Source organism: Solea solea, chromosome 8 (genome assembly GCF_958295425.1).
Source record: "Solea solea chromosome 8, fSolSol10.1, whole genome shotgun sequence".
NCBI lineage: Eukaryota > Metazoa > Chordata > Actinopteri > Pleuronectiformes > Soleidae > Solea > Solea solea.
The window spans coordinates 28,653,658-28,666,806 of NC_081141.1; the positions used below are offsets into that span (position 1 = coordinate 28,653,658).

The 13,149-nt window shown below is 40.0% G+C and overlaps 1 protein-coding gene and 1 pseudogene across 1 annotated transcript; both read left to right on the forward strand.

Annotated features, from left to right (window-relative positions):
* The first annotated feature begins 24 nt into the window (after positions 1-24).
* Positions 25-7,419, forward strand: LOC131464344 (nucleoside hydrolase-like). The gene is made up of 8 exons (XM_058636773.1): positions 25-134; positions 2,846-3,023; positions 3,109-3,288; positions 3,871-3,982; positions 4,076-4,212; positions 5,119-5,196; positions 6,841-6,957; positions 7,039-7,419. Exons 1-8 carry the CDS (start codon positions 58-60, stop codon positions 7,189-7,191), a joined length of 1,032 nt encoding a protein of 343 aa, XP_058492756.1. The 5' UTR covers positions 25-57; the 3' UTR covers positions 7,192-7,419.
* A 1,281-nt stretch (positions 7,420-8,700) lies between these two features.
* On the forward strand, positions 8,701-12,856 carry LOC131464343 (phosphatidylinositol 4-phosphate 5-kinase-like protein 1; annotated as a pseudogene).
* The last annotated feature ends 293 nt before the right edge of the window (positions 12,857-13,149 follow it).

The following is a 13,149-nucleotide window of genomic DNA, read 5'->3' on the forward strand; positions in this document are numbered from 1 at the left end:
TGTGTGTGTGTGTGTGTGTGTGTGTGTGTTTTATAACTGTAGGTCAGAGCAGTCAGGATGCAGATGCAGCAGCAGCAGCAGCAGCAGCCTCTTCACTCTCACACCGTCAACCAGAGTCAGGATCCATTACCCAGGTGAGAGACTTTCACACCTTTCTCTCATTTCTTTTCATTTTTAGTAGCCAAAAAAACCAAACAACATTGGACACACCCGGTGGCAGAATGATCACATTACACACTCACGTTACAGGTGTGGTGCGACAAAGTCAAAGAGATGAGCTCTAAAATATCCCCCGGGTCCGATTCAGTTTAAAAAACAGCACAAATAATAATATTCAAGGCAAATAGAAACGTTGTTTTCAGAGAGACAAGGAGGGGATACCATTTACGTGTGCGAGGACAACTTTAAAAAGTATGTGCACTTCAATCTCGGGGGTTCAATCATGGAACAGAAAACAGAAATCAGTTTAAAAGAATATACAAAATACAAATGTTAGGATGAAGATGAGCAGCAGTTATATATACATATATATATATATACATATCATGTACAGCTGCTTTTCTACAAATTATTATTAATATCTTGCTGCAAAAACTGATTTTCAATCACGTAAAATAAGCCTCGTTTCTGGGATATTGCTCCCATGGGTGGGGGTTTTTTTGCCTATAAAAAGAAGAACAATAATCTTGACAAATGTGGAAATATTGGTGAGAAAATAAAATGTTTGAAGGTTTTTTTCTCATTTAAAAAGCAGAAAAGATTATAAGATAGTTTACTCTGGAACCAGGGAACCATTAACATGGTTGGGTGAGGCTAAACACTGTGTGATATACAGCTGCTTCTGCACGGATGAGATAAGAAGGTTAGGGTTAAGGTAAGGAAAAAATACTAAATATTTACTATAAGATAAATACATTTTATGCTTTAATTTTCCGGTAACAAGCTCATTGAATGAAAGGATTGCAGTGGCTAGTTTTAATTATTCTAGCCAAGATAAATTTGCTTTCATTGTTGAATATTTGGCTTATATTATCCTTGTTTATTCTTGTTTATCTATTCATTCACATGATTGTTATCCACTGTATATATATACATATATATGTGTATATATATATGCATATATATATATTTATATATTTATACACTGATAGATGTATGGCACTGTTGTGTTACCTGTAATACCTGTAAAGGTCTAGTGTAAGCAGTAACATGCAGTACTACAGTATTACATTTGCCAAAAAGTGATTTGTGGCTGAAGAGTTCATTTTGCTTCAAAAACACTTGTTGAGAATGTCGTGTTTTTAAAACTTTAACCCACTCAGTGCTACAAGTGCAAGAATTTCAACAGGTAAAAGGGTTTAAGGGCGTGGTCCCATGGACTCAAATCCATTTCTGTATATATCTCACGCTTCACTATGAACAGACTGTAGAAATGTTAATAAAAACCAGCAAAAGCATTTTTGTCTGTCTGTCTGTCTGTCTGTCTGTCTATCTACCAACCACTGCGTTTAAGTATTGAAAAAGAAAATGATTGTGATTTCATTTAGTTTTCAGTTTCTTGTTGTTGACAAACTAGTTTATGAACTGCTGCCTTTGTGCTGAGCATGTTTGCTCTGATGAGTCTGACTCGACTCGCCTCGACTCGACTTCACTTTAATAAGGTATGGAAATGATAGCCGGTGGAATTGCTTCAGCTGTTTCTAGTCTGTGAGGAATGTCTATGTCCTAAACGTTTGCACATGATACCTCTTGACAGTCAAAGCACAAGATAAACTGACACAGGATAAAGCGCACTGTGAAAAAAAGAACAGTTGGATTAACTTTTAAAAAAAAACAAAATAAAGAAGAATTCTTCACTTCCAACTCTCTACAGCTCATTGGCATTGTGTCCAAATTAAAACTATCTTGTGCTGGGGGGAACTACAGGGTTGTGTTTACTACCCACAATGCCCTGCGTTGTAGTCCGCTTCCTATGTTTTTCGGCAGACCATAGTTTGCTTCTTTGATGTGCATCAGACTTCGGTCACACCTCCTCAAGCGAACTGGACTTTCCAAGCAAACAAACTAGGGTTCAGTTAAGAAGGAGCTGGTGTGAAAGCTCTCGCATTTGATCTGGAGTCATTTCTTAATCGAACCCTAGTTTGTTTGCTCGGAAAAAACGGTTGGTTTGGGGAGATGTGAACCGACTAGATTTGATGCAGCTCCATGTTTTGCTCTCATGTGGTGGAAACACAAGTTTCCCTGCATTAACCACCAGATGAGCGACTTTTCTTGTTCGTTGTTTGTCTCGTGTTTGCCTCGGGCGACGAGGGGAACGCGTTATTCAAAAGGTTCGGTTCGTTTCACTGAAGTGCGAAAGTGTTGAAGCAAACGCTGACCGGCTGAATGTTGAAACACCCAACTGAACCGAGTCCTCAGTAGTACTGAGTCAAGCGAACTATAAGTTGTGAAAATGTAACCTTTGTAGGTTAGTGTCAGGACACTTTCACACCCGAGCTGTTTGGTCTGCTTTAAACTGACCAGAGTTTGTTGTTGGTCCACCTGAAAACGACTATCCAACAAACTAAAGAGAGGAAGTGAGGATATATTTGTTTATTTTACGTAAACAAGTCGGCTGAAGGGGACGGATATCCTGTTTTGGTCCTGGACAATCGATTAACTGGTTTTTCTTCCTCCTCTGAAGAAGAAAAATAAACAAGAGTGACACTGGTTGGGTGTAAAAAAAACAGACGTAATTATTTGAGGTGGGTTAAGGTTAGGGGCCCATAAAGCCTTGGTTCCGGCCCTGTACAGCAGTAACAGGCGTCGTAAAACAACTATTTCTCCCAACATTTTTGTTTTACAGTAGGATGAAGTTGATCATTGACGCTGACACTGGCGTGGACGACGCTCAGGCTATCATGGTGGCCCTCTCCTCCCCTGACGTGGAGGTTCTGGGCATCACCTGTTGCCATGGCAACACACCCCTGGAGAATGTTCTGAAGAACACGCTGCGTGTGCTCAAAGTCTGCAACAGGCTGGACGTGAGTTTAATTAAAAAGAAAAAGAACAAAAACTGACCGTATCTTCAGAGACACAAATGCAGCATAACCTGTCGCTCCCTGCCAGATCCCAGTGTATAAGGGCTGCTCAGGCCCCCTGCTGGCCAAGAAGAAAAACGCAGGAGATTACCACGGGAAAGACGGCCTGGGTGACGTTCCAGATCCAGATGCTCCAAGTCTGGACCTGCTGCAGAAGAGGAGAGGCGCCAAAGCCATTATCAAGATGGTGAAGGACAATCCTGGAGAGGTAACACACACACACACAATTTATAATTTCTGAATGTGCTAGCCAAACATACAAGGTTTTCAGAAGAGGATTATCTTGGATTATCTTTGGAGATTTTTTTCTGACTTCCTGGCTCCTGGACACCTTAACCTTAACATCAAACATCAACTAAATGCCTTTAACTTAACCCTAACCTACATTAAGATAAACCTTGACCATAACCAGTTTAGGACTGCAACTAACGATTATTTTCATGATCAATTAATCTGTCAATTATTTCTGGATTCATTGTTTTGTTGTTTGGTCCAGAAAATGTGCAGGAAATGTTAAAAAATGTTGATCTAAAACTTGACCAGTTAAGCACCACATGGTCTGTAAATGGTGAATGAGTGAATGATTGTATGGGGATGTTTTCTATCTGGTGGATGAACATGATCTAATCATAACCATTCATTTCCTATGGCGGACATTTTTGACCCTAATACCGTAAGTGTGACAAATTTGATTTGAAATTGATTATTTGTTCACATGATGATGATTAGTGTGGATGATATCGAGAGGTCTTTCAAAAACACGACAATCACACGCTGCTTCTGTCAACAGGTGACTCTCGTTGCCTTGGCGCCGCTCACTAACCTGGCTGTGGCAGTACAACTGGACCCTACCTTTCCTAAGAAACTGAAGGCGCTCTACATCATGGGAGGAAACGTGGACTGTAGGTCATCATTCGATAACTTGGAAATGTACCTTTAAATGTGCTGCATTTTTATGACTGTTTGTGTGTGTGTGTGTGTGTGTGTGTGTGCAGCCAGAGGAAACACTACATCGTGTGGAGAATTTAACTTTGTGACTGATCCGGAGGCGGCCTACATCGTGTTGGACCGCTACAAGTGTCCCACCTACATCGCCTCCTGGGAGTTCACCTGCAGGAACAGTCTGCCATGGGTGAGGCTGAAAACACACCCCCCTCCACAGAGTCTCAGTCATAAATCACGTACAGTAAAGATAAAGTGGGTGTAGTCCAGTTGTTTCCGTGTTGAGGGTGCGTTCCTCTTGAGAGAGTCAGAGCAACCCCACCAACCCCAATATGGGGTTCCAAGATGGCTGCCACCCCTACCTTTACTATTATGCAGTGTTCCAGTTGTAGTCAGAAGTTGAACTTTCCGTGTTGAGGGGGCATTCCTGTTGAAAGTCGGCTTTTTAGCTTGGAGCAACCTTAGCAACCCCAACATGGGATTCCAAGATGGCTGCTTCTGCTACTTTTACCGTTATGATTTTTAACTTGAAAACTACAAGATTCCACTACTTCTACTATTAAGCTGCGTTCCAGTTGTAGTTATAGTCAGAATTTCCATGTTTGGGGAATTCCTTTAGAAGAAGTGAGATTTCAAACTCCGAAAGTTGGAGCAACCATACCAACCCCAAAATGTGATTCCAAGATGGCTACCACCGCTACTTTTGCTATTAAATCGTGTTCCAGTTGTCGTCGCAAGTCGGAATTTCCTTGTCAAAGGGACGTTCCTATTAAGAGAGTCGAATTTCTAACTCGGAAACTTGGAGGGACGCTCCAACGCGAATATGGGATTCCAAGATGGCTGCCACCGCTACGTTTACTATTATGGTGCGTTCCAGTTGTAGTCAGAAGTCGGAATTTCTGTGTTGAGTGGGCGTTCCTGTTGAAAAAGTCAGATTTACACCTCTACCGTAGTTCTTTATGTTTGAACATGAGTATGTATAGCATAAAAACACCCACATCAAGCTTTTAAACGTAGAAATAGATGGATAAATGTAATTTTCTGATGATTTCTTCTACTTTGTGTTCACTCATCCCTCTGTTTTTCTCTCCTTCAGTCTTTTTGTGACGAGTGGTTGGCTGCCAAAACGGAGAAGGCTGTCTTCATGAAGAAGATCTCTGCCCTCTCCATGTCGGTGAGAGATCTGAAAAACTGCTGCCTTGAATTACAGGGTTAGATAACGACAGCAGGCATCAGCGAGCGTGTTTGCACAAGTAGAGAACTATGTGTTCTCGTAAAAGTGCAGGAAAACTAGCGAGCATTTTGCAGACGCTATGAATCAGAAACTTTTCTTGTAAAGTTTTGTATCCGTCTGACACTGAACTGAACTGAAATTATTATGAGTAGATTTTGGAACTTAAAGTAGATTTACGAACTTTAAGTAGATTTTGGAGAATTTGGAACTATAAGTAGGATTTTTAAGTCTTTTTAACTAATCTACAGTTGGACATTGTTGGCTTTGATTCTTGTGTCGGACGTCGCGCTCATGACTCTTCAGTAACCCAATCAGTGACCTTCAGTCTGTCAACGCCACATTTTAGATTGGACTCAGCTCGCTTGTGTTACAGAGATTGTTTTTTGTCAGGTGAGATGACCAATGATGGAATCTCTGGAGTCAGCAAAGACAGCTCAGACAACGCCCGACATCTGAACAGTTTTCTTTCCTGTTTTTAAGTCTACATTTTATATTTGCACTAGTTTTATATATATTTATATACATATACACTTATTTATTTCTGCTTGAGTCATAGTTTACAGTAACTACCTCAAAATTCAATGCTGTGTTGTTGGTTTTGGTTTTTCCCGTTGCCAAACAACGAAATTTCGTTGCCAGTTTCACTGCTGTGTTTTCTGAGCAATGACAATAAAAGGAAGTCTAAGTCTAAGTCTAAGTTTAAGTCTTAGTTAGACACATCGCAGACGAGCAGCGTGCCAGGTCTGAGATTAAGCCTTGGGATCAGGTCCAGATGCCTCTGGCACCTTGGTATCTCGGTGGGGGGAATCTTGAAAGGCGCCTAGTTTGTGTCTCATCGTAAAAGAATGATAATAATAATAATATGAGATGAATTAAATTGAAAGTTGGCTGAAGATTAACATTTTCTCTCACAGCTTGGAAGCTTTGCCAGAGCAGGTACTAAAAAAGAATCCCCAGGTGTCGAGTAATTTTAGAACTGCATGATGGAAAAACACCATTAGCTTAGCTGCTATTGTCTCCACACACAGAAGAGTGATCTCCACTTGCCTCATGGCGACACCCAGTGGTACAAAAGTGGTAAAGCAACAACTTGACGCATAAACACTGACATGGCTCCTAAAAATATTGGGTGAAAAAAATTAAACAGCTTTTACAGCGAGAAACAAAATGATATAAACCTTCCTCTGCACCAAACCCCATAGAGAAAATCAGCCATTTTATACCACAGCACACAGGAGCTGTTGATCCACTGCTGCCTCTTTTACTAAGTTCAAATGTCTGATCTTGTGACTTTGGTGTTTGAAATCCTTTGTTCAGATTGACCTCGGTGACACAAAGTGACCTCATAAGGCAGCAGTAGATGGACTTTGGTGCGGCAGAGTGAACGGTTTACAAACTTCAGTTTCCAGCCGTGAAAATCCGTCTCACAGTGACGTTAAATGATGAACTACATTTTTAAGACACTGTAGACTTTAGTGGGTGTAGATTTTAACCTCCTTTAAAGCTTATCGTGTGTTCAGTGCCATATGACCTTCAGTCACAACATGATTTAAACGGTCTATTTCTGATATTTTGTCTGTGCAGAAAGCTCGGTCAGCCGACTACGAAAAGGAGGTGACCGAAGGAAAAGGGTTTAATTCGTGCGACACCTACGCCATGGCTGCAGCCGTTGACGACTCCATCATAACAGGGAGAGAAAAGGTGAGTGCTTGTTTTTGTTCGTACAAAACTTTCACCTCAAGTTTCCTGCAGCTGCTTATGTTCCTCTCTCTCTCTCTCTAGGTGGCAGTGACGGTGGAGTTGCAGGGAACCTTCACCCGAGGCATGATGGTGCTGGACTACATGGAGCTGATGAAGAAAGACCACAAGGTCACCATCATGCAGAAGTTTGACCTGGAGAAGTTCAAAAAAATGCTGGTCAATTCGACCAAGTAGAGCGACGGCCGCAACATGCTGGAGACGAGAAAATACAGCAAAAAAATAAGAGTAAAGAGTATTTTCAGTTTTGGATTAGTTTTAATTGTACTTTGTGTGTCTCAGCTTTTCATGGATTCAGGACAAAACGTCCAAACCTGATTCAAAACTGTGTCAAAGGGTGTTATAAACACAAATCAGCAAATACTGACACTATATAAAAGAATAAAGTCTGTCTTTGACTATGAATATGTTTCATTGTCATTTATCTGTGACTCTGTGAGTTCAGGGGGGAATTACTGACACCTGGTGGACAGAGGACAGTACAGTCAAGTCAAGTTTCAGTGTTTGTGATGTTGACTTTTATAATATTTTCACAATATTATTATTAATATTATGCACTCCTCAGTGTACAGTGAGGACAATGTCATATTGACACACAAACAACACACAGACAGATCGCAGATGAATAGGCGTTAGCTAAGATGGAGGCTAACTAAGATAGAGGGTATGTAGCTAGCTAAGATAGATAGAAGCGAGCTAACACAGAAGCTAACTAAGATATATATATGCTAAGATAGAGGCTAGCTAAGATAGGCAGAAGCTAACAAAGACAGAAGCTAACTAAAATAGACAGAAGCTAACTAAGATAGATATATGCTAAGATAGAGGCTAGCTAAGATAGACAGAAGCTAACTAAAATAGATAGAAGCGAGCTAAGACAGAAGCTAACTAAGATAGATATATGCTAAGATAGAGGCTAGCTAAGATAGGCAGAAGCTAACAAAGACAGAAGCTAACTAAAATAGACAGAAGCTAACTAAGATAGATATATGCTAAGATAGAGGCTAGCTAAGATAGACAGAAGCTAACAAAGTCAGAAGCTAACAAAGACAGAAGCTAACTAAAATAGACAGAAGCTAACTAAGATAGATATATGCTAAGATAGAGGCTAGCTAAGATAGACAGAAGCTAACAAAGACAGAAGCGAACTAAAATAGACAGAAGCTAACTAAAATAGACAGAAGCTAACTAAGATAGATATATGCTAAGATAGAGGCTAGCTAAGATAGACAGAAGCTAACAAAGACAGAAGCGAACTAAAATAGATAGAAGCGAGCTAAGACAGAAGCTAACTAAGATATGCTAAGATATAACCAGCTAGCTAAGATAGAGAGATAATGTGGTACGTGCACCAGCGGTGCTTCTCAAATGTTTTATACCAAGAACCAGCTGAGAAAATATTCATCTCTGCATTGATGTGAAATAGAGCGAACAGATTTATTCTCTCATCATCCTCCTCTTCCTCACGTATACTTCACTGGTAGAGTGACATTAGAGATAAGATGACTCTAATTATTATAAAATAATAATATAGTTTGAGATCCATGGTGCTAGATATATGTGTTTATAGAGAGACAAATAGATGGATGAACATGGTTAAAAAAACAAATAAAAACAAAACACTGTATGCCCCCCCCCACACACACACACACACACACACACGCCTCTTTGCTTTCGGCTGTTGGATGCGACACACCCTGCTGAGCTGGTCTAACCAGACAGGAATGTTAGTTACACACCTGGAGGCCACACTGAGTTCAGACACTGTGTGAAACATTTCCCGTACAGCTTTGTCCAAGTCAGACGGTCCAGGTGAATATTTACCACATGTATTTACCGTATGTTATGTGTTATGTTAATGTTCTGCTTTTCAGGATCATCTGGAAACACGATGATTTACACGCGCGATCACCAGGCTGCTCTCTGGGTTTTCAGTGGTTGTTAGTTATCTTTGTAAAATATAATCTTTTCCTTTACACAGTTCTAGCACGACTCGACTGAACTTGACTCAGCTTGTTTTTCCATTAAGGATGGTACCTGAGGCTTCTTCTTTTGGCTTTTAAACACTTAATCTGGAGTTCCCAAAGCTGAGGAGAGTAGAGCTAGAACTGTAAAATGGAAAAACGCCATTCATGACATTTTCTGGTTTATGCTTTAGTTTGTGAGTTTGAAATTGTCAGAAATGTGAAAACGATGTGAATTGTTCCCTTATATCCAAACACTTATGACACATACAGTATTTCTTTACATGACTGTAGAAAACAAAGTGTTTTAATGCTTTTATTGTGAAACTCACATGTGACACAGATCAGATCAGATGGCGCGGAAAAAAACAGCCGCCGTCAACTCCCGAGGCGCCACCAGGCGGCGATACTGGTGGCAGCTGAGGCAGCAGTGGAGGATGCTCGGTGTGTTTGAGATCGACACCGAGCACGAGTTCTACCACCTGACGACCACCATGAAGGAAGGACTGCAAACTGCGATCGAGGCCTCGATGGACACACCTGTGCCTGAGGTGAAGGGAGAAAGAAAATACAGGAGACGTAAACTGTGTCGTTAGAAATAAGAAGCTTCTTTTAATTATAGATATATATATATATATATATATGTAAAAAACACACAAACTGATTAAAAACGAATTAATAATCGACCAAATCCAGAGTAGATAGTGTAAGTGTGTGGTGTGTGTTTAAGTCATGAAGGATTTAAACGTTAATTTAAAGAGTTTTCTCTCTTAAACAGATGTCTATGAACATAAACTCATAACCTTTGACCTTTCTTTGCACAGGACACACTCACAGCTGAACATTTCAAAGCAGTGGAAACTCAAAGGCATCAGGTAAACGGATTAAACACATTTTAACAACTGCTTTGACCTGGAGACTTTTAAATTAACAACATAGACGGAAACATAGAAATCAAGTTAGATAGAGAGAGAGATAATGTACTACGCAGATAGCTACAGCTGGATAGATATACATATATATAGATAGCTATGTATCTTAGATAACTAAGATAGAGGCTAGCTAGCTAAGATAGAGAGATGATAGATAGAAGCTAGCTATAACAGAAGCCAACGAAGATAGATAGATGCTAAGATAGAGGCTGGCTAGCTAAGATAGCTAGTTAGAACCTTATCTAGCTCGCGAGATAATGAGCCAGCTAGATAGTTAGCACTCTAGCATTAACTTGCGATCTAGTACTAGCTATCTAGCGTCAAATGACATTTAAAAGCTAATTAACATATTTAAAAGGTATTATCTGAAGTAAATCAGTCCATAAATGATTTATGTGAGACTGTGTCTAAGTCTCTTTAATTTAAAATCCTTGTTTATCAACTCGCACATATTGTTTTTGTTAGCACTAGATCGCTAGCTACTCCAATATCATTCATGCTTTTATTTTTATGAAATCTTATCTTATCTTCCAGGGCTTTGAGATTGAGACGTTTGCCGCTCCAGTGTTTGCTAAACTGAGAAGTTCTCTGGACATGACTGAGCGTGAATACGTGAACTCTCTGTGCTCAGGCGGAAACTACCTGCAGTTTGTCAGCAACTCCAAGAGCAAGGCGGATTTCTTTGTCACGTGAGCGCCAAACTCGCAACCACTCAACATTTACCTCAACATCTTTTTTCCCCCAACCGTTTACTTGGCATTAATTAAATAAATTGAAGTTGTGATGTATTTATCACATGAATCTCTAGGAAATGTCTGGTTTACCTTTTGAAAAGAAGGTGTTAGAAACACGATGTTCTTGTTTGATCAGGTTGTGCTTGATGTTTTTCCAGGAACGACAAGAGGTTCTTCCTGAAGACCCAGAGCAGACGTGAGGTCCAGTTCCTCCTGTCCAACCTGCAGGCCTACATGGACCACCTGGAGAAAACCCTCACTCCCTGATGGTCAGATTTCTCGGTAAAGCATGAAAAACGCCTTTAAGTTAAAACTACACTGCAAAAAGTTGCACCAAATTCCCCGGAACCTGGTGGAAATGTGTCACAGCCCAAGACGAACAAAAAAGTCTATTAGAACCACGGCCTCAACTCAGCCATTTTGAATTTAGCATTAATCTTGGCGATTTGCACATTTCGTAAAACTCGTTTGAGCACGATAATCATAGCAACATTAAAAAAAAAAAAAAACCTGCATTAATTTGTACGAGACACATCAAAGATGAAAACTTTCTGGCAAAAAAAAGATCAATTTCACAATTTGCTTTCTTAAAAATCAGTTTTTTGCAGAGCCCACATGACATCAAACTCTAAAATGGCTCAAATGATGACTAGAAATCATCAAACATAATAAAGAATAACTGATATCTTTCTTTCTACTCTCCAGGTGTTCACAGGATTATTATTCCACATCAATTTAAGGTATTTCACCAACACAAGAAGAATCAGCCGCAGTTATGTCATTAAGTCCAGTTACAACAGAATGTCGTCTTCTCCACAGAAATACTTCATTGTGATGCAGAGTGTGTTTTATCCCGATGAGAGGATTAATATCAGGTACAGTGTTTGTGCGTTTGTCCACACGTGTGCTGTTGGGTGGATTTATTTCTGTTTACGGTCTTTGACGTGTTTTGTTGCACAGGTACGACGTTAAAGGCTGCGAGGTCGGCAGGTGGACCAATCCTGACACGGACGGCAAGCAAATCATTAAAGTGCTGAAGGACAATAACTTTGAGGGACAGTTCATCACATTAGGTCAGATTCTTCACGCTTACGTTTGATTGATTTATTTAACTTTACATTTTTCTTAGGATTTTTAGTGTAAACAGTTTTTTGGGGGCTGTTGCAGGGCCAGAGAAACCGTGGTTTGTGGATCAAGTGAAACTGGACGCGGCCTTTCTTAAGGAGCTGAACGTTCTGGACTACAGTCTCCTGCTCGCCCATCAACCTCTGCACCGAGACGAGCTCAGAGGAAAACGCTCGTTGGCCAATTTTGTTGTTCGTGCCACAAAGTAGGTTTTATATCACATAAGTCAATTATTCTACTCCGTAGAATCTCTTCATACAACCTTTAGAGAACGTTCCGCTAATGTTACTTTTATAGAACCTTTAGTGAATGTTCTCAAAAGGTTCCCAGAACTTTACTTTTCTACAACCTTTAGTGAATGTTCTCTAAAGGTATATAAGTATAAGTAGGTATAAAAGTAAAGCTAAAAGGTTCCCAGAAAAGTAAAGTTTCCCTATTGTTACTTTTCTACCTTCATACAACCTTTAGAGAACGTTCTCTAAAGGTTCCCAGAAAGTTCCCCAAACGTTAATTTGTCTCAACCTTCATACATTAACATGACAGCATTCATTATCCACAGTAGTTGTGTGACGTCTTACCGTGTCCTTCTTCCAGATCTTTGGACATGGACGTCAGTCCCACTGAGTCTCAACCTCCCACTTTTCCATTACTGAGAGATGAGGAGCAGCAGGAGCAGCAGGAGGAGACCGACTCTCCAGACTGTGTCTCTGAAGGAATCCAGCTCCAGGAGATGAACGGCAGCACCGACTCGCCGCTGCAGGAGTTCCATGAGCATCACCACAGGCTCCTGCCCAACTGCAAGAACGCCGTCCACGTCATCGATGGCCCGGAGCAACGATACTTTGTGGGAATCATAGACATTTTCACCGTCTACAACTGGAAGAAGAAGCTGGAGAATCTGTGGAAAAACCTCCGTTTCCCGGGGAGAGACTTTTCCACCGTCAGACCTGAGAAATACTCCAGCAGGTTCTGTCAGTGGATACAGAACCGCACCAAATAACGACAATCAGCACCAAATAAGATGTTAAAATTCAAATTGTTTTAATAGAACTACTGTCTAAATTAAATACATTTCTGTTTACTTCAATTTATTTATTCTGGTGTTTTTTGTCAAGATTATTTTTCCTTTTTAGGCAAAAAAATAAGAACAATTTTCCAATTTATTTGTTCATAAAAGATAAATGTCTTCTCCATTTCCTTAAAATTAACAAAACATTTTCCATTGTTTTCATGAATTAACAAGATTATCTGTTCATAGAAAATGCATTTTGGGTAAATTTTTCGGAATTAAGGAGATAATTTTTTCATAAGAAAATTCAGGATGAATCATGAAAAATAATATGAACATTTAATCTAATGCAGTTTTATATAGTTAAATGT